The 24666-nt window shown below is 39.4% G+C and overlaps 2 protein-coding genes across 10 annotated transcripts in view; both read right to left on the bottom strand.

Moving 5' to 3' along the window:
• Positions 1-4242, bottom strand: part of dnah5l (dynein, axonemal, heavy chain 5 like) — a 46175-nt gene extending 41933 nt beyond the window's left edge. Inside the window, exons 1-5 of one of the 3 annotated variants that reach the window (XR_014772706.1) lie at positions 3910-4242; positions 3554-3657; positions 2812-3000; positions 1289-1363; positions 989-1078 (exon numbers count right to left, since the gene is read on the bottom strand). Coding sequence is in view for 2 of the 3 variants with exons in the window: in XM_084747293.1 (XP_084603419.1) it covers positions 989-1078; positions 1289-1363; positions 2812-3000; positions 3554-3657; positions 3910-4144 (693 nt within the window). In the remaining variant the exon portion in view is untranslated. The remainder of the gene's footprint in view (positions 1-988; positions 1079-1288; positions 1364-2811; positions 3001-3553; positions 3658-3909) is intronic. The other 2 variants (XM_084747293.1, XM_084747292.1) reach the window with 2 other exon arrangements.
• Positions 4243-7630: 3388 nt separating this feature from the next.
• On the bottom strand, positions 7631-24438 carry LOC146307908 (protein NLRC3-like). Of its 7 annotated transcripts, XM_084747307.1 has the most exons (11): positions 24356-24438; positions 22982-23014; positions 21245-21391; positions 20805-20951; positions 20564-20719; positions 15698-17488; positions 14583-14759; positions 11903-12076; positions 10435-10611; positions 8805-8978; positions 7631-8049 (listed from the first exon to the last, which is right to left on the bottom strand). In XM_084747307.1, exons 3-11 carry the CDS (start codon positions 21370-21372, stop codon positions 7824-7826), a joined length of 3150 nt encoding a protein of 1049 aa, XP_084603433.1. In that variant the 5' UTR covers positions 21373-21391; positions 22982-23014; positions 24356-24438; the 3' UTR covers positions 7631-7823. The 7 variants fall into 7 exon arrangements, with proteins under 7 accessions (XP_084603433.1, XP_084603434.1, XP_084603436.1 ...); XM_084747308.1 differs by lacking the exon at positions 20805-20951; XM_084747310.1 differs by lacking the exon at positions 14583-14759 and having other exon boundaries at positions 7632-8049; positions 24356-24437.
• Between the last annotated feature and the right edge of the window lie 228 nt (positions 24439-24666).

Genomic DNA, 24666 nt, shown 5'->3' with positions numbered 1-24666 from the left:
AGGTTGTGCTCCTATTAGCTGATTGAACCATCTGTAAATAAAGATGACCACCGCATCACCACCACAGTTTGGCTATAGCAGAGTAAAAAGGTGTTTTAGTTAGTGCCCAATTATATCAGTCAGCCTGCACCTTTATTACAGTCATTACTTTATCCATTTCATAGATAATAACTTTGGATATTTGTATATTTTTATTTTATTTTAATGATAAAGTGGCTGCTGAACTAGAAATGTTCTGGTCTTTATCTTAGCAATCAGGTGACCTCAGTCTGCACACAGTTTGCAGACTGTGTCATGTGTGCTGGAGGTGTTTTGTATGATGTTGCTAACAGACAAACAGCAGCACACAGGATTTTCTTCCATGGTAACACGACGCAGACTCAACCAGAGCTGTTATTATCTCTGAGGCAGAACAATGGTGGACATGAGGCAGCATTGTTCTGAGTCTGAGTGAAACTCAATATGTTGAAAACTCAGATCTGCATTCATAAAATTACAACTATATTTATTTTTCTCACCAATTTAGTTGTTGCCAATTTAAAATCCCTGCATATATTGTTCCTGTCACCGAAAACTCCTACTGTTTGGTGCACAGAAGGTTGCTGACGGGTTCAGGCTGAAATATGCTAATGAGGGTCGGGTTCAGGTTGGTTTCAGACAGAATTTTGTCCTCATCGGGCCTCGACAGGCTCAACTTTTCAGCACTAGCATGTTTGCTGTCTTGTGCCACAGTCCTGCGGTCACTCGGTCGAAGTGAAAAGTCTGTGGTGCAGCAGGTCCTTCACACTTCCACAATCACACAACACCTTCATTTATGTTCAGTCTTTCCCTCCACAGGAGTTTGGATTAGTAAAGTGTCCTTTGAACATATTTTCTACCAGAAACAAAGTGTAAACATGAAGTAAAAGTGTGTGTCTCTAAAATTATTCTCACTAAATACATTTCATCAGTGGAAAACTCTCTGTGTCATGAGACTGTGGACGCCCACCTCAGAGCTCCCTGTCGTCAGGAAGAGTTTCCTCTGAGTCACGGCTGAGTTCACGACGTCCACGATGGAAGAAGGACTGGAGGACAGATTCTGGAGACAAAGAACAGAGAGAACCATGAATATGAAGTACAGACAGAGACAGACAGGAAAAGGAGAGGAAAGGGCAGATAGTGAGGACAGAAAGAAGTAGTGATGAGTAGAGGAACACAGGAATTTGATTATAAGAGAAAGAAAACAGTGAGACAAAGAAAGCTGAAACTGTCATAAACTAAAATATATTCTTTATATGAGAAAAGTTACCTGTTTCACATTCTGATAGAAGAAAATCAGCTTCTTGGATCCGTTTGCAGCGAAGAACTCATCAATCAGACTGAACTGGAAGAATGAGACATGAAAAGGTTGATCAGGTTGGTCAGTTCTCTGAGTCTGTAGTTCTAAAACCAGACTGATGTTACCAAAGATGTTCTATGTAAGAAGATGGCACATTACAAACTGTCTATGGTAAAGACTTCCTGTCTCCTCAGTGGGCGTGGCCAGGTGTGTGATGCGTGTAAACATCATGTGGATGCATGGAAGCAGATACAGTATGAATGTAATGTGTGGCTTAGAAATAAGGGTTCCAAAAGGGTTCTTCCTGAAGACCTGAGGTTCTACCCAGAGTCATTTGCATCTGAGGAACCCTTTTCTGCAGAAAGGGTTTGTCAAGGCTTCTTTGTAGACTAAGGGTTCCATTTAGAACCCTTTCTGAAAGGAAAAGTTCAAACTTCGAGGATTACTGAAAACTTTCAAGAACTCTTTCATGAACGGTTCTTGGTACCATAAAATAAAAGGGCTTTGGAAGAACACCCTTGGTGGGTTCTAGATAAAACCCTTAGGCTAAAAGTGTTCCACCCAGAGAGGGTTGTGGGTGGAACCATTACACCACAGAAGGGTTCTCTGTAGAACCTCTTATAGGGGGTTCTGGATGAAACCTTTCACAGATGGTTCTAGGTGTAACTCTTTGTGTTTGGTTGTAGGTAGAACTCCTTCAAGTGGAACCCTTTTTTAACCAGAACCAAAAAGGTTCTATGGGGACAAGCCAAAGAACCTTCTAAGTTCTATTTAGCACCTAGATTTCTAAGAGTGTGAGACCGAGACAAGTCTTTGTCTGTCTGAAGAACGTCATTTTAGTGTCAGAACGTACAGAAGATCTGCAGCTTGTAAAAACTGGGTTCCACATTTACCTCGGTGAAGTCTCTCTCTCTCTGTCTCTCTCTCTCTCTCTCTCTCTGTCTCTCTCTCTCTCTGTCTCTCTCTCTCTCTCTGTGTCTCTCTGTGTGTCTCTCTCTCTCTCTCTCTCTCTCTCTCTCTCTCTGTGTCTCTCTGTGTCTCTCTCTCTCTCTCTCTCTCTCTCTCTGTGTCTCTCTGTGTGTCTCTCTCTCTCTCTCTCTCTCTGTGTCTCTCTGTGTCTCTCTCTCTCTCTCCCTCTCTCTCTCTCTCTGTCTCTCTCTCTCTCTCTGTCTCTCTCTCTCTCTCTCTCTCTCTGTCTCTCTCTCTGTCTCTCTCCCTCTCTCTCTCTCTCTCTCTCTCTCTCTCTCTCCCTCTCTCTCTCTCTCTGTCTCTCTCTCTGTCTCTCTCTGTCTCTCTCTCTCTCTCTCTCTCTCTCTCTCTCTCCCTCTCTCTCTCTCTCTGTCTCTCTCTCTGTCTCTCTCTCTCTGTCTCTCTCTCTCTCTCTCTCTCTCTCTCTCTCTCTCTCTCTCTCTCTCTGTCTCTCTCTCTCTCTCTCTCTCTCTCTCTCTCTCTCTCTCTCTCTCTCTCTCTGTCTCTCTCGCTCTCTCTCTCACCTTGTCATCAGAGATGAGGGCGTCCTCCACCTCCGGTTCCCCCAGGGTCCCAGCGTCCACCAGTCTGCTGATCAAGTATTTGTGTCTGCTGTCCAGCGTCGCTCGTCTCTCCTCCTTCATGGCTCTCGCCTGCTTCGCCATTTCTCTCCTCGCCTCATTGGACAACAGCACCGTCCTTTTCCCGGACACCTGGACAGAAGTTACAGAACAGGTCGTGTTTCTGATCCCGGTGGTCAGAACAAAGACGTGTTCCTGCTGTCCAGAGGGACACTTTGGATGTTTGGGATCCACTGGAGACAGAAATCAATGCAGCAGAACCAGAGAGATTGTCTTTTAATAATGTAAAGGCTTCTCAGCAGAACCCCCTGAGTAGGTTCTAGATAAAACCTGCTGGAAGATAAAAAAGGGTTCTGGGTAGAACACCCTGGGTGGGTTCTAAGTACTAAGGATAAAAGGGTACTCTGGTGAACCTCCTGGGTGGTTTTTTTTTAGCACCCAAAATTCTGGATAGAACCTCAGAGAGAGTTGTTGAAATCCTCTAAGAACTCTTTAATCAAGGGTTCTTTGTACCATAATATAAATGGGTCCTTGGTAGAACCCTCTAAAACCCTTAGAATATGAAAGAGTTCTCTCTAGAGCCCCTGATTGGGATCTATTGAGCGTCCTTAAACATTCTGGAGAGAAAATATCAGACATTTAGTTCTGACTTTGTCCACTTTAGAGAACCTTTAAGTTTACTCACAGCGGTGCCGGTGGTCGTGGACGGAACGGCTGCCGGAGAGGTCATGTGATTAATGGTTCTCAGGTTCTGGCCTCCTATTCGCCGGTGTCCTCTGCCCGGGACATCTGAGGATCGGGGGACAAAACAGTGTAAGTGTACAAAAAGAAAAACTAAACAAAAATAATGTGGACAGTTTCATAAATCACCTTAAGTTTCAAACTGAGTCTGGACTGTGGAACAACTACAAAGTCTCTGCTATGATCAGCTCATAAAGGGTTGTTATAACAGGTCGTGTCATGTGGTCACTGTTTAATTTGTTGTGTATATTTCTGCCTGTTTGTCAGTAGTTCCAGTCAATGAATCAGTGTTTTCTGTACCTCTGCGGAGCTGAAGCTCAGGAGGTCTGGGAGTTATTAAGGCTCCGTCTGCTCCTTCTTCCTCCTCCTGCTCCTCTCCACCTCCGTTGACCTGGACCCTCTGTCCTCCTGCCTGGATCTCCGTGTCCACAGGAGGAACACAGCCGTTCAGCCCAGGTTCAGAGCTGTCAGCCACGGGAACGCTGGACGCCTGTTCCCTCTGTGGAACCTCAGCTGGAGAATCTGGTTCTGCCATCTGAGAGTCGACAGATTAATCAGCGTCCTCTGACAGAAACAGTGACAGAAAGTTTTCTCTCTTTTAAAATGCATATATACATCCACACTGTGACTTTTCACCAGACGTTCTTTATAAATATGAAAGTAGGGTTGTGAGGGTTGAGAACCATTCAGAAGTACTCTAGAAAACTGGGGAAATATGAATTATTTTATCTTGATGCCCTAAAATTAGCAATATGTATAATCTGTCAAAAGAAAAAAAGAAATAATCTCTGTAAATTATAAACTATTTTTAGTTCTTGGTTTAAAAGTGAACAAATATACAATCAGCTGCTACATAAAGATCGATTTAACAAACTAAATAAACACGTTTAAAGCAATTATCTGCCAATTCACTCTGCATGAATAAGTCACAATACTGAAAAACTAATTATTTAAAGGAATAAAAAACAATGCACAGACTTAAATAGACATGATTCATTTCAATCATCACTTATGACCCACTAGAAGTGTCTGTGTGTGTGTGTGTGTGTGTGTGTGTGTGTGTGTGTGTGTGTGACCCAAAACATCTGTATTTGACGTCTCTGGAACAGCTTCAACAAATCCAACTGATTCTAACTTTGATAATTTAAAAAAAAAAAGCAGCTTTCCTTCACAAAGTGCAACATGTAGGATCATTATCTGTCCCACTGTCCTCATGTTGAACAGCCTGACCTTCTGCAGAGTCTGAAAGGCTGTAAAGAAAAGAAAAGAGCGGTGACTGACCTGTCCGAGTCTGAAGACGAGTCACTGCTGCTCCGACAGACAGACACAGAGAGGGACAGACGATAAGGGACAGAGAGGGACGCAGTGAACTCAGGAAGTAAATCAAAATTGGCTCTACAAAGGAAAAGTTTGGCTGTTGTCATGGTAACCTTGGCAGGGAGTTGTTGGTGTGTGTGTGTGTGTGTGTGTTGGTGACTTGGCAACTAAACACACAACAAAGCTGTGGAGAAGAAACCAGGAGACGCTGTGTGTTGACCAGTGTGAGGCTGTAACAGGAAGTGTTCGTTCTCACAGCAAGTTTTCATTTAGTTTTAGTCAAAATTTTAATCAACTAAATATTAGAAGATTTCAGCTGATTAACAGTCAACTTTATAATCTATTCATTAATCATTTATTAACCTGTTATTACCATATAACACAGTTTATATCATATTTGATGAGTTTCCAGCGGCATCAGTCGGATCAACACTTCAAGTTCTTATCAGAGTAACAGTTATGTTGTTACCTGAAATTCAATATGAACATTTACTGTATTGAAACAGGCTATAATTATTTTATTATAAAGTCATGATGAAAATGTGTGTATCAAATATGATAGATGAGGACATGTATGTAAGATAATTTATCTGGATTTCATGATGTGATCTGCATTATTCCACCACAATCACAAATATACTGTTAAATAAAACAACAAATACTGAAATCACATTTTAAGATAAACTGAGAGGAAATTTATTTTTTATATGCAACCAGATCTCATTATAATCACTTAGATCCAAACCATTATCAGCAAATGATCACTTGCTAATAATTGTCTTCATAATTTAATTTTACTAAAACATTTCCTTGGCTATTATTATCTGTATTTTATTTATTTTAGGTACAAAATGAAATTAAAAGGTTCCTTGGAAAAAGAAGAACTAAACCAACTTAAATGCAGTTTACCAAAAGTAATGAACAATATTTGTTTTGTTTCTAAAATAAAAACTTTTTGAAAAATTTCATAAATACTCACCAGATTGAATATGATACAAATTATACAGATTTTTTATTTTATTTTGTCAAATGGTCCAGTAAACATTAAATATACTGCAATTCTTCAAATGTGTGTCCTTTTTTTGTTCCACTGTTTCATAAATATGAGGACAATCTGCTAATTAAGTGAATATTCTTACATAGACAGTAACGTAGAAGAGTTTTTTTTTTTTTTGTATTTTCTAAACACATTACGACAGAAGACCCAAACAGGAAACTCAACAACTTCACTGAAACCATATAATGACAGAAACAGTCAAGACACAAAAAATCTTATCTTAATGTCAGCAGGAGCCCAGAATCTGAGGCAAAAGACAGGAACCCCTGACACTGAGAGGATTTATATTTACATTAAAACTCCAGAAACAGTTTGTTTTATTCAGGGTTATAACTGTGGGCGCTGAGTCTGGATCTGCTCCTCACAGACATGAGACCAAACCAGGACACAAAGCTGAAGGTTAATATTCTTTCAGTCAGTTTGGTAGACGCTGCTCGAGTTCTTTATTTATGTTGAACCCTTGAAGTTTCTGCAGCAGAAAAAAAAGTCACTGGACCTCAACCTGCCCTGAGAAACAGACTGTGGTGGATTTCAGTGAAGGTGTTCACTTCTTATCTCCAGGTACAAGATCTTATCAAACCACTTTCTCAGTTCTGCAACATATTTCACATGTTCAAAGATTGAACATTGATCAGGTGAACTACCAGAACCAGATCATCTGTGTTCTTCACTGAGGCAGGTGTTACTGCACGTTAGTGATGTGTAGATATCTGAGTTCAACATGACTGCAGGAATCATCCATCCAAACATAACTCTGTAATTTATAGACCCACAGCTGCACCTCTACCCATCTGTCAGCTGTATTATCTTTTCAATTATGTTGAGCATCATGAGGATCCAGGGGCCGCGTGTTGAGTGTCCCTGACGACAGAGCAGCAGCAGAGCAGTCCACACACACTGATGATCCAGAGGAACACACAGGGATGATGGTGTTCAGACTGCAGCACTGACAGTCACCTCCACCTGTTGTGATTCCTCTGTCAGTCACTGCTGGATGAAGCTCTCCTCTCCACTCCACCTCCCAGTAACACGACCCAGTCAGAGTCTGTCCACACACAAGCTGCTGCTGCTGCTGCTGCTGCTGCTGCTGCTGCTGCTGCTGCTGCTGCTTCAGCCTCTCTGGATCATCAGGACACAGCTGATCCTCTCAACACAAACTCCTTCATCATCATCGCTCTGACAGAGATAATCTCCATCTGATGAGAGAAGAAGACAGAGAACAGAGGTGATAAATCAGTGTTTACAGAGACTCCCTTCATCAGCTGTCAGTCAGTGAAGCAGCACATCCAGTATAAAGACCAGCAGGGACTTCAGTCCTGTTCAGACCAGAAGTGGAGCAGCTGTGGAGCGTAGCTGCTTCCTTTCAGCTCTCATGTTGACGTGTTGGACTGAAGCTCACAGACCTGCACAGACTTTGAGCATCAGGTCTGTTGACTCTGCACATTTCACTCAAGTACACAGTGGAAATAAAGTGCTGAGTAGAGCTGTGACAAAGATGAACTGATCGATTCTTTAGTGTCGACATGAGAGAACAAACAGTTTGAGATCAGATTTGATGGAACAACAGTTTGATGAATGAGGACCTCTGTCTCTGTACATCTTGTAATGCTGTCAGCTGTAATCCAGCTTTATTTCCTGTAGACATGAACACAACAACAACAGTCGTCTTCACATCAACTCAAACACATGATCACAACAAGCTTCTGGCTCATCTGATTGGCTGACTGTTCTCTCTCTCTCTGTCTTTCTGTCCAATCCTGAAGCCCGTCACCATTCTCCTCTCACAGCTTCACTGATGAAAGCAGGAAATACTGGATCTTTGCTTTGACACTGATTGTGTTTAATACAATATTGATGAAACCAGCAGGGACTGAGTCCAACTTTCTACTGACCTCAGAGTCTCCAGAGCAAAGTGTGGACTCTTCACAAGATCAGACAGACGCTTCACGTCTGAATCCTGCAGCTTGTTTCCTTTCAGCCACAGAACTGTCAGATGGGAGGGGTTGGACTTCAGAGCTGAGGCCAGAGAAGAACAGCTGATCTTTGACAAACTGCAGCGACTCAATCTGAATAAAGAATAAATGATGTCAGACAGATTTAGAAAATGTTCCTGTTTGAAATCATTCAGTGTTTAATAATCTGTTCAGAGCTGAACAAGATTTAGAAAATGGACGTTCAGAAAATGGAAACTCCAAACATCTGAACTCAACAGGTTCAAAACTGTAAAACACAAAAAGTTAAAGGGTTCTCATTAATATTATTGACAACATGCTGCTACTTCAATAAAGACGCAGCTCCACCAGTCGATTCAAAGATGCCAAATATGTCAGAAGAAATTTTGGAGGAATATGAACAAAAAACATCGACAATATTTCTTATTATTCTTCCCTTAATATTTAATACTGCAGTCATAAAATCAAAGCATCTTCAGTTTAAATTATTCAGTCAGTATAAGAATCATATAGATTCATAAATATGTTGGAAAACACAAATACAGAATATATTTGTTATTGTCTGATAGTTGAAAGAGGTTATTCCTTTATTCATTGTATTTAGATATTATAGATATTAAAATTTGTTTGAACAAAATCATGATGGAGAACATGAGATGAAAATCAAGATTTTTCTTGTTATATGAAGGTTTTAAATGTGCAGCTCAACATTTCTCTGCCACAGTCAATGAACTAAACCACTGAAGAAGAAAAAAGACTTTGACATTCAGATGAAGATACAGTATGTCAGCCTTCTGTCTGCAGTTTAGTGTCAACACAACTTTCACATCATATTAATCTCAGCACAGAAGTAAAAAATGGTGTCTGACCCCAGTTTCTCCAGTCTACAGTTTGGACTCTCCAGAAAATCACACAGCAGCTTCACTCCTGAATCCTGCAGGTTGTTGTAGCTCAGCTCCAGCTCTCTCAGATGGGAGGGGTTGGACTTCAGAGCTGAGACCAGAGAAGAACAGCTGATCTCTGACAAACTGCAGCCCCTCAATCTGAATAATAAATGATGAAGATAAAAATCCCTTTATAATACAATCAGATGTGTTCAGGTGTTAAATGTGCAGCTCAACATTATTTTGTCCTAATCAATGAGCTTTTCTCTAAAATGAGCAGAGTGACTTTGTTATTGTGTTATTAGGGATCATCATAACGTCAGTCTTCTACAGAAGTCACACAAATATCAGCACAACATTCATACACCTATAAATATCAATACAGAATAATAACATGCTGCTGATCTCAGTCAAGTCTGTAATAATTATCAGATCAGAGTTTTTGTTACTTTTCTTACTTTCATGTTCTTTTTTTAAACAATCATGTGTCATTTTATGAAAAAAACCTAAGACAGATGTCTCCTATAGAATTCCAACATGGTGAATATGAAATAAAAAAGACTTGATGAAATAAATAAAACTTTAGGTAAAAACAAAACTTAAGAAAACTCTTTAATCTGTCCAAACACTTCTGAGTCTCTCATTTAAATCCTCAGATTTAGACTGTGATCATCACCACTGTTATCAACACACAGCTGACTGACTGTGACTTTAATCTTCAGTCATCTTCATTACTGGATCAAATGAGCTCTGAGCAAAGACAGATGGATCTTCTCCACATCTGAAATGTTACCTGCTAGCTTTATGGATAAATGTAGAAGTTCTGATAAAATACTGTGTTGGAAGGTTATTTACAAAGACACAATTTTGTTGACCGTCACAAAAATAAGGATTGTGTTCAAATGTAAATGAGACGCCACTCTCCCAGAGGGAATGTGGCTCTCTGAACTGATCAGCTGTATAACTCCAGAGAAAATAACCTGCTGCTTGAGGAACAAAAGGAAAACAGTTTTCAACATATGGAAAGTCTTTTTGACTTTTAGAAAAAACTCTTGATGTTCCAGATTGATTGTGTCTCTGTCTTGTCTTCCTGTATTGAGGATGTTTGACAACATGATCCTTGAAGTGAGATGTTGCTCCGTGTCTCTTCATGTTTTCTTTAGCTACATTATTTTGCTGTCATTGTGGATGGTATCTGTTTGATTTTCATTTGAATTTCTTTATTGTCTTGTTGACTTTGTTCTGTCACTTGTTGGTTACATGTTTGGTTTTGAAGAAGCAAAATAAAATATTCCAAAATAATAATGATAATAAAATAAAAAGACATTATTCCTGAAAGCTTCTTCTGTTTGTTACAGATGTGTCACATGTAACCAAAATAACAAATCTTTATTTCATTTTGCAGCTCAATGAAGGATAAGTCAGACAGTTTTCTTACTAAAATGAATCCAGTTTGATTACAGACTAAATTCAGAGTCAAACTATTCAGACTAAAAACTTTAAAAAAGAGTTCAGACAAACACAGAAAACAAGAGAACTGAAGGAAATTTAAAGTTTCTCTTATGGATTTAAATTTGGTAAATATAAAGTGGAAAAGAACAAATGATGAACTGACCTCAGAGTCTCCAGTCTACAGTTTGGACTCTTCAGTCCAGAACACAGATGCTTCACTCCTGAATCCTGCAGGTTCTTGTTTAAGCTGAGGTCCAGATGTCTCAGATGGGAGGAGTCAGACTTCAGAACTGAGGCCACGACTTCACAGTGAGTCTCTGAGAGTCCACAGTTAATAAGTCTGTGATGACAGAGAAAATATTTAAGAGTATGATAACATGTGACATTATAAAAATAGACTGAGTGCATTTTGCATCACAAAGTAAATGATGACGAGCTCAGCTGGTCAGTCCCTGATCAAAAGGTTTCTGCTTTGAAACTTGAGCTCCACATGTCAAAGTGTCTTTAAGCAACATAATGAACTGCTAATAGACAAAAATGTCTGACAAATGACTATAATGTGTCATATTTTGATGAACAGGCTGCTGTGATTTGTGTTTGTTAAACTTTATTTTGACACAATGTTCAATGAGCTGTAAAATGACTGCAGACTGTAACTGCCCTTCTATCTATTTACCTCAGTCACGTCCTTGTGTGGATTTTGTGCATCTTTCATGCCTCTTATGTCACTCCATCTGCTTTTCATCTCACATTAAATGTAGGACTAATGTCGCGTTATTAGTATCATTAGTAAAGATTTTTCTATCATTTTATGGTTCATAGTCTCAGGGTCCTGTTCTCCAGTGAGGGGACAATGGAGCAGGAGATGGACCGGAGAATCAGAGCAGCAGGACCAGGATTATGAAGCTTTATAACACATCAGCTTAAAGACCAGAGAGAGAGAGGGACAGAGAGAGCTTCATTACTGTTTATGAATCAAACTAATTTCTCATGGAGCAAAACATGAAAAGACATTTGTTTGATCTTCAAGAGGGAGGGAGGGTGCCCCCCCCCCCACATCCTCTCAGATCAATCAACAGATTGATTGTGTCTCTGTCTTGTCTTCCTGTATTGAGGATGTTTGACAACATGATCCTTGAAGTGAGATGTTGCTCCGTGTCTCTTCATGTTTTCTTTAGCTACATTATTTTGCTGTCATTGTGGATGGTATCTGTTTGATTTTCATTTGAATTTCTTTATTGTCTTGTTGACTTTGTTCTGTCACTTGTTGGTTACATGTTTGGTTTTGAAGAAGCAAAAGAAAATATTCCAAAAATAATAATGATAATAAAATAAAAAGACATTATTCCTGAAAGCTTCTTCTGTTTGTTACAGATGTGTCACATGTAACCAAAATAACAAATCTTTATTTCATTTTGCAGCTCAATGAAGGATAAGTCAGACAGTTTTCTTACTAAAATGAATCCAGTTTGATTACAGACTAAATTCAGAGTCAAACTATTCAGACTAAAAACTTTAAAAAAGAGTTCAGACAAACACAGAAAACAAGAGAACTGAAGGAAATTTAAAGTTTCTCTTATGGATTTAAATTTGGTAAATATAAAGTGGAAAAGAACAAATGATGAACTGACCTCAGAGTCTCCAGTCTACAGTTTGGACTCTTCAGTCCAGAACACAGACGCTTCACTCCTGAATCCTGCAGGTTGTTGTTACTCAGGTCCAGATCTCTCAGATGGGAGGAGTCAGACTTCAGAACTGAGGCCACGACTTCACAGTGAGTCTCTGAGAGTCTACAGCCAGAAAGTCTGTGATGACAGAGAAAATATTTAAGAGTATGATAACATGTGACTCAAAAGACAAATGAAGAAAGTCCACTGTTTAATACTGATTACAAAATAATATCAGAAATATTAGCCAACAGATTAAAAGTTATTATTACAGATATAATTAATATAGATGAGTGAGGTTTTATTCCAGTGAGGCTTCTGGCAGACAGGATCAGGAGAACAACAGATTAAATTGATTATTTCTCAAAGGAGAAATGAGGATCTTTTGTTAATAACAGTAGACGCAGAGAAAACCTTTGATTTAGTGAGTTGGTCATTTATGTCTGAGATTCTGGACAGTTTGGACCAGATGAGAAATTAAGTTCATGGTTACAAACAGTTTCCAGTAATCCAAAAACAAACGGTACTTTATCAAGAAGATTTAGTTCACAGAGAGGAACCAGGCAGGGAAATCCTCTTTCTCCACTTTTATTCTCTATTTATATTGAAGTTTTGACAGAAGCAATGAGACAGAACGTCGACATAAAAGGGACGCAGCCAGAAAAAGAAATGCACAAGCTGGCACTTTATACAGATGATGTAAAAGTATATCTCACATAAACTAATGAAAACAACTAAAGAGTGTTTCAGGATATAAATTAAATAAAAATAAATGTGAATCATTAATAATAGGAAAAGAAGTTAGCCAAGCCCTTAAAGATGAATATAAACTTAAATGGGACACAAAGAAAATAAAATATGTCGGCATCAATATCACTTAGAATTTAGATGAACTGTGTGAGAATAATTCTGGTGTTTTGGAAAGTAAGATAAGTCAGGATCTGAACAGATGGAGATTAATACCAGAATGAATACTGAGCAGAGTGGAAACAGTAAAAATGATGCTACTTACACAACTTTTATTTTTATTCCAGACCTTATCGAGACCAATACCAAGAGTGGATTTTAATAAACAGAATAAAATGATTTCAAATTTTATATGGAATAACAGAAGACAGAGAATCAAATTTAAAACTTTACTAGAACAAAAAGAAGAGGGAGGATTAAATATTCCAAATGTACAGAATTACTTTTACGCCACACAAATCCTGACAATACTGAAGTGGATGAAAGGAGAAACTGAAGCTAAATGGATCACGATAGAAAAAGAAACTGCAAAGATATCAGCTGGAAAAGGAAAAATGTATACAGGGCAGAGTATTTTAATAGTGTTTTAGTACTATAGTATTTTGTACAGTATTTTAAATACTGTACAAAACTGGAAGCAAAATATTAAAATATTAAAAAATAAACAGTGAATGTGTGGATCTTAGAGAAACGACACACAAACCTGATTTTACACCAAACAGAAGTGATAAAATGTGACACTGCTGAACTAACAAAGGATTAGAAACCTGCTCACAGTGACTCACAAAAATACAAGAGATTGATTTGAAAAAGTTTGAGTTGGACTCAAAACATTTTTGAAGTATTTACAGGTGAGAAGCTGAAACATTTAGAAATGGATCAACTAACAAATGAGTTACTACAATACCTGATTCAAAATAGAAATAAAGTTAAAGAAAATCTTTATAAAATATGACAAAAGCTCACTGCTGTATAAACAGCATGACAGAAAACTGAGGAACAGAATTAGAAATGAATATATGAGCAGAGGACTGAAGGGGCTCCTTCAATGGAAGTTTGAAGACGTCACAATGGAAATACTGGAGAGAATTTTCCTGGAAAGTGAGCATGAAGTATTTTATTAGACCCTGTGAAGACGGTAAATGTTCTCCTTTAGTAGGAACCAGTTGTTGGAGAGGATGTGGAGAACCAAAAGAAAATTATACACAGACATTTTTGAAGTGTCCAGTGTTAAAACCTTTCTGTGAAGAAGCTGAGAAAACCGTCATGAATATCTTTGAGTTAAATGAAACCAGGAAATTACTGGGTATAAATTCACAGGGGACAATAAACAGAGATTTTTCAGGAGACAGAAAAATCCACCCAAACTACAATTAGTTAAAACAAGAGAACAAATTTTAGATGCAGAAAAATTAACATGTACAATTAGAGATGATACACAAAAAATCAATGAGATAAACCCTAAAGACAATCTTTAATTTTATTGATACAAGCCAGGATCTGCAGTAGGTGGTTTTTTAAAGTATTTTTCTACTTCTTAATTTTTCTTTCTTTTGTGGTTGTCGTGTTGAGTTTGTGTCACTGAATTTTCTTGTATCTAATTAATATTTAAAAAGCTCTAAATTATAAAATAATAATGATAATACAATAAAAGTACATTATTACACATCTTTATTTCATTTTGCAGCTCAATGAAGGATAAGTCAGACAGTTTTCTCACTAAAATGAATCCAGTTTGATTACAGACTAAATTCAGAGTCAAACTATTCAGACTAAAAACTTTAAAAAAGAGTTCAGACAAACACAGAAAACAAGAGAACTGAAGGAAATTTAAAGTTTCTCTTATGGATTTAAATTTGGTAAATATAAAGTGGAAAAGAACAAATGATGAACTGACCTCAGAGTCTCCAGTCTACAGTTTGGACTCTTCAGTCCAGAACACAGACGCTTCACTCCTGAATCCTGCAGGTTCTTGTTGTAACTCAGGTTCAGATGTCTCAGATGGGAGGAGTCAGACTTCAGAACTGAGGCCACGACTTCACAGTGAGTCTCTGAGAGTCCACAGTCAGAAAGTCTGTGATGACAGAGAAAATATTTAAGAGTATGATAACATGTGACAATGATAAAAATAAACTGAGTGCATTTTGCATCACAAAGTAAATGATGATGAGCTCAGCTGGTCAGTCCCTGATCAAAAGGTTTCTGCTTTGAAACTTGAGCTCCACATGTCAAAGTGTCTTTAAGCAACATAATGAACTGCTAAAAGACAAAAATGTCTGACAAATGACTATGTGTCATATTTTGATGAACAGGCTGCTGTGATTTGTGTTTGTTAAACTTTATTTTGACACAATGTTCAATGAGCTGTAAAATGACTGCAGACTGTAACTGCCCTTCTATCTATTTACCTCAGTCACGTCCTTGTGTGGATTTTGTGCATCTTTCATGCATCTTATGTCACTCCATCTGCTTTTCATCTCACATTAAATGTAGGACTAATGTCGCATTATTAGTATCATTAGTAAAGATTGTTCTATCATTTTATGGTTCATAGTCGCTGCAGCTCAACACGATCAAAGTGCTGATGGAAATGCAAGTCGGCACAAATCAAATCAAATCAAATCCATTTCTCCTCCAGTCAGCAGTCAACATGGACAGACAGACTAATGATCTCACTGTAAACTGTAGGATTAGTTCATTAGTTGAAGTCTACCGTCACGGACCAGATTCACTAAAGCCTGAAAACAGAGTCAAGAGGAAGTGCAGAAGTCTAGTTCTGTCTCAGACCACCTGATTTACAATATGTTGAAAGGTTATTATGGAATTATTGATCATTGATGCAAAAAAATGTTGACTATCACAGCTTTAACCTCTAAATAGGTTCAGTTGAAGCAAACATTTCTGTTGTACACATTTTATAAAGTACATGTCTGTTAAGTGTGTCTTTACTCTAATATTGATGACTTAAGCTTTACGTTGATTCAGAGTGTTGATAATCACATCTGGACTTACTGAGCCTTTCTGCAGTTCCTCACAGCTGGAATCAGTCTCAGTCGTCCCTGGTCTGATGTGTTGTACTTCCTCAGGTCAAACTCATCCAGAACCTCCTCTGACATCTGCAGCATGTAGGACAGAGCTGAGCAGTGGATCTCAGAGAGTTCCTTCTCTGATCTGTTCTCTGACTTCAGGAACTCTTGGATCTCCTGATGTACTGAGCGGTCGTTCATCTCCATCAGACAGTGGAAGATGTTGATGCTTCTGTCAGGAGAGATTTCATCAGTGTTCATCTCCTTCAGGTTGTTGATGACTCTCTGGATGATTTCTGGACTGTTGTCTGTCTGACCCAGCAGGCCTCCTAAGAGTCTCTGGTTGGACTCCAGAGAGAGGCCATGAAGGAAGCGGACAAACAGGTCCAGGTGACCATTTTTACTTTGAAGGGATTTATCCATGACTCTGCTCAGAAACACATCCAGAGACATCTTACCCAAGAAGTCCTCCAGTACCTGTGTGTTCCTGTTGGTGTAACAGTGGAACATGTAGACTGCAGCCAGAAACTCCTGAACGCTCAGATGAACAAAGCAGTAGACTGTTTTCTGGAAGATCACACTCTCTCTTTTGAAGATCTCTGTACAAACTCCTGAGTACACCGAGGCCTCTGTGACATCCAGACCACATCGCTCCAGGTCTTCTTGGTAGAACATGATGTTTCCTTCCTCCAGATGTTCAAACGCCAGCCTCCCCAGCTTCAGAAGAACTTCCCTGTCAGCCTCCATCAGCTCCTGTGGACTCGTCTCATGTCCCTCATGGTACTTGTTCTTCTTCCTCTTTGTCTGAACCAGCAGGAAGTGTGAGTACAGGTCAGTCAGGGTCTTGGGCAGCTCTCCTCTCTGCTCTGTAGTCAACATGTCCTCCAGAACTGTAGCAGTGATCCAGCAGAAGACTGGGATCAGACACATGATGTGGAGGCTCCTGGATGTCTTGATGTGTGAGATGATTCTGCTGGACAGATCTTCATCACTGGACCTCCTCCTGAAGTACTCCTCCTTCTGGGCGTCAGTGAAGCCTTGTACTTCTGTTACCCTGTCAACACATGAAGGAGGGATCTGATTGGCCGCTGCAGGTCTGGAAGTTATCCAGATGAGAGCTGAGGGAAGCAGATTCCCCTTGATGAGGTTTGTCAGCAGCACGTTGACTGATGACTTCTGTGTGACATCAGACACAACCTGACTGTTGTTGAAATCCAGTGAAAGTCTGCTTTCATCCAGGCCGTCAAAGATGAACACAAGTTTACAGACAGCCAGCTTCTCTGCTGTGACCTTCTGTAATGTTGGATGGAAAACATGGAGCAGACTCAGAAGACTGTACTGCTCATCTTTGATCAAGTTCAGCTCCCTGAACGAAAGCAGAAGCACCAGACTGACATCTTGGTTTTCCAAACCCTCTGCCCAGTCCAGAGTGAACTTCTGCACTGAGAAGGTTTTTCCAACTCCAGCGACGCCGTTGGTCAGAACGACTCTGATGTGTCTCTGTTGGTCAGGTAAGACTTTAAAGATGTCCTGGCATTTGATTGGAGTCTCATGGAGGGTCTTCTTCTTGGACGTTGTCTCCAGCTGTCTCACCTCATGTTGGGTATTAACCTCTTCACTCTGTCCCTCTGTGATGTAGAGCTCAGTGTAGATCCTGTTGAGGAGGGTTCCACTTCCTGTTCCATCAGTTCCTTCAGTCACACGTTCACATCTCCTCCTCAGACTGATCTTATATTCATCTAAAACCTCCTGCAGACCACGATCTGCTGAAAATATTCTGAAAATGAACAGAGTGAGACAGACAGATATTTTTTTCAATATCTAATTTTCTAAATCAAAGTCAATATCCGCAAAATGGCAACGTAAAACTGAAATAAACATTATGTACAATGACAAGACAATAGAAAGTGGATAAACATAAATAAACAAATAAAAGTTAAATTAAAAAAGAAAAAAATGAATAAATAAAACACCTTATACAATAATCGGGGTTCAGAGAGAGACAAAGGATCATGTCAAGTCAAGCTCCAATACAGAGAAATGAGTCAACCTGGTGTGCTGGAAGATTTTCCATATAAATTAAAAATGGTGGTGATTTTCTCTAGGGGCACACAGCTATTCATTTCACACAGCCACATTTTAATTTAAAGGGGAGCGTCTGATTTCCACTTTGTCGCAATACATTTCTTAGCAATTGCCAAAAGGATTTCTGTAAGTTTCTTAGCATACTTTGTCTTAAGATTGGAATTAGTACGGTTCCCTAGTAAACAAATTTCAGGGTCCAGTGGAAACATAACCCCATGGATGTTTGATAGAGTTTCACATACCCCTTACCAAAACCCCTGCAGTTTAGAACACTGCCAGGTAGAATGTAGGAATGTTCCTTCCTCTGTACCACATCTAAAACAAAGGGGTGATATATTGGAGTTGTATTTGTGTAATTTATGTGAGGTAATATACAGTTGGTGCAAAAAGTTGAATTGCATCAGCCTATACCTCACATTTAAAATGGAGGTGACCCCATCCCGCACAAGTTCCCCCATAACTGCTCATCAATACTTATTCCCAGGTCTTTCTCCCATTTAACTCTCGATCTATCGATATCTGGTATTGATAAAGTCGACTTAAGAGCTGTATACACCCTCGAGATGATTCTAAGTAATGGTTGACCAGCATGACACAGATGTTCGACTGGAGACGTCGGAGGTAAATTCCAATCTCCTCTTTGATTGGCTCTGATAAAGTCACGTAACTGGAGAAAACTAAGGAAATCTTTGTTTGTTAAACTGTACTTTTCTTTTAACTGTTCTAGAGACATAAATAATCCGTCTTTATAACAGTGTTCTAGGCGGCAGATACCTTTTTCTTGCCAAGATCTGAAGTTGTCACTCTGAAGGATCCTTGGTATCAATCTATTTCCCCATAATGGAGTTTTAGGAGAAAGGAATCCTTCTAGCTTAAAAAATTCACAGAGTTTATAACAAATTTGAATGAAATGTATGATTAAAAGATTATCTGTTGCAGTTTTGATTGTTTTTTTTAGCCCATTTATCCAATAAATCTGTTGGTGTCTCCTCTTTCATCTCTATCCTTTCAATAACGAGCCATGAAGGAGGAAAAATTTCACTTTTGTCAAGATTAACCTTGTACCCAGAAAATGAACTGTATGTACCCAGCAGCTCCTGCAGGTAAGAAAGAGCGTTCAGGGTTGGTTAAAAATAAAATGATGTCATCGGCAAAAAGTGAGATCTTGTGTGTATCAGTGCCAATCTCAAAGCCACATATATTAGGATTGTTCCTAATGGCGTCCGCCAGGGGCTCAATGGCAAGTGCAAAGAGGGCGGGGCTAGCTGGGTCTCCCTGTCTGTTGCCTCTATAAAGCTGGAATGAGTCAGAAGTGACCCTGTTTGAAATAACCCCAGCCTGGAGGGATCTGTAAAGAGATTTTATCAAATCAATAAACCCTGCTCCAAAACCAAATTTCTTCAGAGCACAAAACAGATATGACCATTCAACCATATCAAAAGCCTTTTCAGCATCGAGTGAAACAGCTTTAACTTGGTATCTTATTTTTGTTAGCAAGACGTATTATGTTAAACAAACGCCTTAAGTTATTAGTGAATGATCTATTTATAATAAAGCCTGTTTGGTCCAGGTTAACTAGCAGGGGGAGACGTGTCTCTAATCTCTTAGCTGTCATTTTAGTAACTAATTTATAATGTGTATTAAGGAGAGAGATTGGTCTATAGGAAGAACATTTTAGTGGATCTTTGCCTTCTTCTTCTGTGAATAACTGTAATAACAGCTTTAGAGAAAGAGTCCGTCCCTCCTGCTTTGCTCAAGTACCTCCATCAACGGTGGTGTGATGTCACATTTCTGTTTAAATTCAACTTTAAGTTTGTAATGAAAATGTTTTCTTTATTTTAGTTTTCATAAACATGAGCTACTTTTCCAATCTGTCTGTTTGATCAAACATTTGATGATCTGCCTGTAGTTTGTTATCACAGTAAAAATCCTCCAATAAAGAGAGCAGACATGCAAACTGGTTAGAGAGGAAAAAGGTGGGAAGGATGTGAGACCAGACAAAAACAAAGACCTGCTAAGGGAGGTCCTGGGGTTTGATCTGGAGATTTTTATGATGACCTTTAGGATGACTTTGGTGCTGGTCACAAGTTAAAAGAAGTTTGAGAAGATTGAGCAAAATAAAGTGCAAAGTAATACATGTTATACCACGTGTAGCGTGTGTTTATCTTCTGCTGCAAAAAGAGAAGATGTGTAACTTCATGTTATTCTGTTGAGGAGTCAGGTCACATTACATCCTGGTTACTGACACACTTCTCTAAAAACTAGACAGTAATTTGTAAACTTGCTAACAATTCTTGTTTCCACCAATGTGAAGGTATTTTTCACAAGCAGACCCAGTTACAGTTTGAGAGACGACGTTATACTGAAATTACAAACCTGACATCAAGAAACTTCACTGCTCATCTCGTTCTCTCTCATGCACCTTAATTCCTTCAACGTCTCTCACTTACATTAGTTTCCTCTCACAGTTTTCACCAGTCTTTTGTCCCGTTTTGCGCCTCATATTTTGTGACTGACACACGCTACTGTGCAACTTCACTGCAGCTTTTTCCACACAGCAGGTCACAGACCGATGGTCTGGACTCACACTGTACTGTGACCAGCAGCAAGTTGATTGGCTCCATCTCTACAGGAGCTTGATGCCTTTTGTTGACAGTCAGTCTGCACGCATCCAAAAGTTCATCCACAGATTCAGATGAGACATTTTGTCTTCATCCTCAATACTTCATCTTCCATTAGTTCAGTTTACAGTAAAAAAGTCTCTTACTGTGAGTCTGAGGGTTCAGGTTCATTACTGGAGAACAGAGGATCTTCTTTGGACCCGTCACTCTTCATAGACAGACAGCTGGATGCTGAAGACTCTGCTCCGTCTTCTTCTTCTGTCCTCCTCTTCCTCCTCCTCAAGTCATGGACTTCAGACAGTCTGAGGGGTAAAACAGAAACACTGACTGTGCAACTGGAAAAACATCACCAACAAACACTGAATGAGTCAGAATCATTTCTCTTACTGTGAGTCTGAGGGTTCAGGTTCATTACTGAAGAATGGAGGAAAACCTTTGGACCGGTCACTCTTCATAGACAGACAGCTGGACACTGGAGACTCTGCTCTGTCCTCGTCTTCATCTGTCCTCATCATCTTCTGGACTTCAGTCAGTCTGGGAGGTAAAACAGAAACACTGACTGTGAGCTCAGGACACAAGATTCAGGAAACCAGTTTGATCTGGTTACTCTGGCTACTAGATGTTGCTCTAAAATGAGTTTTTTGTCAGAGTATTAATCTGATATTGTTGAAATGTAGTGTACTCCCTCAGTGAGAGACAGAGAAGGGGGAGTATGGTTCGTGTTGACGTGTACAGAAAATGTAATTTGATCCTGAAGCCTAGTTTTACTGTGCAACTGGAAAAACATCAGCAACAAACACTGAATGAGTCAGAATCATTTCTCTTACTGTGAGTCTGAGGGTTCAGGTTCAGTACTGAAGAATGGAGGAAAACCTTTGGACCGGTCACTCTTCATAGACAGACAGCTGGACACTGGAGACTCTGCTCTGTCCTCGTCTTCATCTGTCCTCTTCATCTTCTGGACTTCAGTCAGTCTGGGAGGTAAAACAGTGACACTGACTGTGAGATCAGAAACAATCAGGGAAGAAGTTTGATCTATTAGTGTGTCTGCAGGTGTAACAGGTGTGTGGACAGACATGACAGAGGACAACATGTGGACTATTTTCTGGCATTTATTGGCTCCTGCAGAAAATATAAAACATATTTAAAGACTTCTGGACTCTCATCTGCACTTCTGCCCCCTGATGGAAAACAGCACTGAGTGTTTCACATGTTTTTCTCAGTGTGCAAATCAATTCATTATCTAAACGTTACATCACATTTTTAAATTATTTTACTCATCAGTCTGTCAAGTGATATGAAATGTTACCAGAAAACATTTAACAAACAGCATATTTCAACAGCAAATATCCTCAAAATCATGAAAAACTACATTCAAGAGGGAAAACGGTGCCACCTTGTGGCTGAAATACAACAGTACATGAAGTGGAGTGACTTAACAGAAACAACAACATTTATAACTTCTAACTTTATAACAGCTGCTCAGATCTGAGGAGCTCTGCAGAGGAGGGTCTGCAGCAGACTGGAGCTTCTGGAGGAAAAAGACACCAGAGTCACTGTGATGCAGCTACTTTACTGTCAGGAGAGGAGCTCAGAGTGAATGTTTCAAACTTTTAGGATTAAATAGAAGATTTATCTTCACTTCTGCTTCAAACTTCTGCAGCAGCAACAAAGAAATCATGGAGCCACAGACCAATCAGAGGAGAGCTTTTGTTTTTGGATTTATCTTCATGTTTGCTTGTAAACATGTGCAGCAGCACCGTGGAGGAGCGACTGTGCTGTTTACACTAAGGTGAGGAAATGACACACAGTTACTGACACTGTGCTTTTGTTCGGACATTTCTGGCCGCGAGTCAAACCTTGTTGCTGCTGAGTTTCATTTTCATGACCGCTTATATCATGAAACCATGTTGAGGCTCCTTTTCTCCCCTAAAACAAGCGAGTGTTGTGATTGTGAGCTCATGTGAGCAGGAGAGCAGAGAGAAAGACGATTTGAAAAGTCTCTTTATGTTCACATCTCAGTTCTTCTGTCTCTTCACACTGAATCTTGATGATTTTAAATGTAGTTTCTCTCCTCTGTCGGTGTTTTATTACACACAGCTGATGTCTGTTGGTCTGTGCTCGCTCACGATCACTTCCTGAAACTGCTGCGCGCGCTCATGAAGCGCGTGCTGCTGGTGTGGTGGGAGGAGCTCAGGACGAGAAAACGAAACCAAACTCAGATGAGACTCAAAAATTCTACTGCAGCTTTAACAAAGAAAAACACACACCTGCAGAAAGACATGAAACATATCTAAAGTTTTCTGAACTCTCCCATCTGCACTTCTGACCCTGAACATGTTAAATCATATTTTTACTGCTTTCGTCACATCACACGGAGCGACTTCCGCAAAACAAAACACTTCTATAAAACTTAAATTAGCGGTAAAAACAACAACAACAAATAAGTGATTATATAACAACAGTCAACAGTAAACGATATTCTCTAAAGGTCTCAACATAAATGACTCAATTTCCAAAGAAAACAATAAAATATAGTGGCAGCATTTCGACACACAACTTACCGTCAGTAACGCAAAACGGAACTGAGGGAGGAGCTACGGAAGGGAGGGAGGGAAGGGAAAAAATAATTAAATAAAGGTAAATAAAATAATTAATAGAGATAAAATTCACAAACACTCAAATAATTGAATAAAATGACAAATACATTTCATAAAGACAATTTGGAAACAATAATTAATAAAGTGCATTTTAACTCTGTTACACAAGTAAACCTGCTAAACACAGAGCACAGAGGAAGAGGTTTTTACAAGTCTGTGTTTTCAGCTCTCACTGCTTTCGATTTTGAATGAATCTGTCGCTGTTTGTACTTTGCAAAGTGTCACATGTTCACTTTCACCTGCAGAGGAGTTTTGTCACGATAAAAGCTTTTAGATAACAAAATAACAGGAGATGATTACTTACTAAGAATCTGTTGGTTATTTTGTTAAAGCACCAATCATCATCCCTACAATACTGTCACAGTATTGATAAATATCAAAGTGCTCCATCAAAAATATCATATTTGATTTTGCCCAGCCATAATTTGCCATAATCAGTGCATTCGCTCGAGTAAATCTGTGCAAACTGTTCGCTTCAGGTTAAACTTTAGCAGACATGCAACAAGATCTTTCTGAGTCGCAGAGTCCAACATGGAGGACCCTGTTGTAACTTTGCAACCTTCCTCAGTGCTGATGTAGAGGGTTCTGCAAAAGCCACATGGTTTGTGGGTAATCATGAGTCAGGAAACAATGGTACAAAACCTAAAACCAGCTCTGTTCCACTGTGGACCGGAGCATTTCCACCAAACATAAACTGGTTCTTGAACTTTAGCTTTTTTGGTGTAGAGGGCCTTGTGTGAACTTGAAGTCCCATTAGCAACCAAGCTAAAGAACAGTTGGCTAGTTGCTGACCAACCCACAGTATTCCAAACATGACACCCAACAAAAGCAGCACTTTCATTTTAATCAGCTAAGTAATTTATACATTTAAACCTTGGTTCCTCCATAAGTTGAACCGTTGCCTTTTGGTGCTGACATTAGATCATCCATTTGTTCATATTGATCAAAAAATGAAAGCCTTTAGGTGCGATGGGAGTTGACTTCTGACAGTCTATTTGGACTCAACAGAACTCATTAAAGTGTCACATGTTCACTTTCACCTGCAGAGGAGTTTTGTCACGATAAAAGCTTTTAGATAACAAAATAACAGGAGGCTTTTATTGTGAAGAATTTATAGGAAGTAAAGTCTAACATCTTTCAGCTGCTGGACTAAATACATGCACTTAATCAATAAACTCTCCTTCAAGTGAGAACAAAGTCCACTGTGCTGCTGCAGCATCGAGTCAAACCGAGTTACTCAACATGTTTGAACAAAAAGAGGAGATGAGCCTCCTTCACCTCCACTGAAAAAAGTCCAGATGTCATGTTTACAATCCTGCTGATCACAGAAAATAACCTGACCTGCTGCATTAACACTCAAAAATGGAGTCTGAGTTCATCAACTGAGCTCTTCAGCTTCAGGTTCCCTCCCTGAACCTGGATCACCTGGTGAGTGAGGCTCCACCCCCACCTCATTTTCAGGAAATCATTAGCTTACCTGTGTGTGTGTGTGTGTGTGTGTGTGTGTGTGTGTGTGTGTGTGTGTGTGTGTGTGTGTTATGTTCACACAGGTCAGCGGTTTACTGACATGTTAACAAGCCTCTCTCCTG

This window comes from Lutjanus erythropterus, chromosome 21 (genome assembly GCF_056507025.1).
Source record: "Lutjanus erythropterus isolate fLutEry1 chromosome 21, fLutEry1.hap2, whole genome shotgun sequence".
NCBI lineage: Eukaryota > Metazoa > Chordata > Actinopteri > Lutjaniformes > Lutjanidae > Lutjanus > Lutjanus erythropterus.
This window is presented reverse-complemented; position numbering and strand designations above follow the sequence as displayed.

What these genes read in the sequence shown, in the direction of transcription:
- LOC146307908 (XM_084747307.1), bottom strand. Translation starts at nt 21,372, where the DNA reads ATGAAGAGGACAGATGAAGACGAGGACAGAGCAGAGTCTCCAGTGTCC. An exon ending in CCTGAACCCTCAGACTCACA is followed by an intron (nt 20,952 to 21,244) that starts GTAAGAGAAATG and finishes TTTACCTCCCAG; the next exon opens with ACTGACTGAAGTCCAGAAGA. An exon ending in CCTGAACCCTCAGACTCACA is followed by an intron (nt 20,720 to 20,804) that starts GTAAGAGAAATG and finishes TTTACCCCTCAG; the next exon opens with ACTGTCTGAAGTCCATGACT.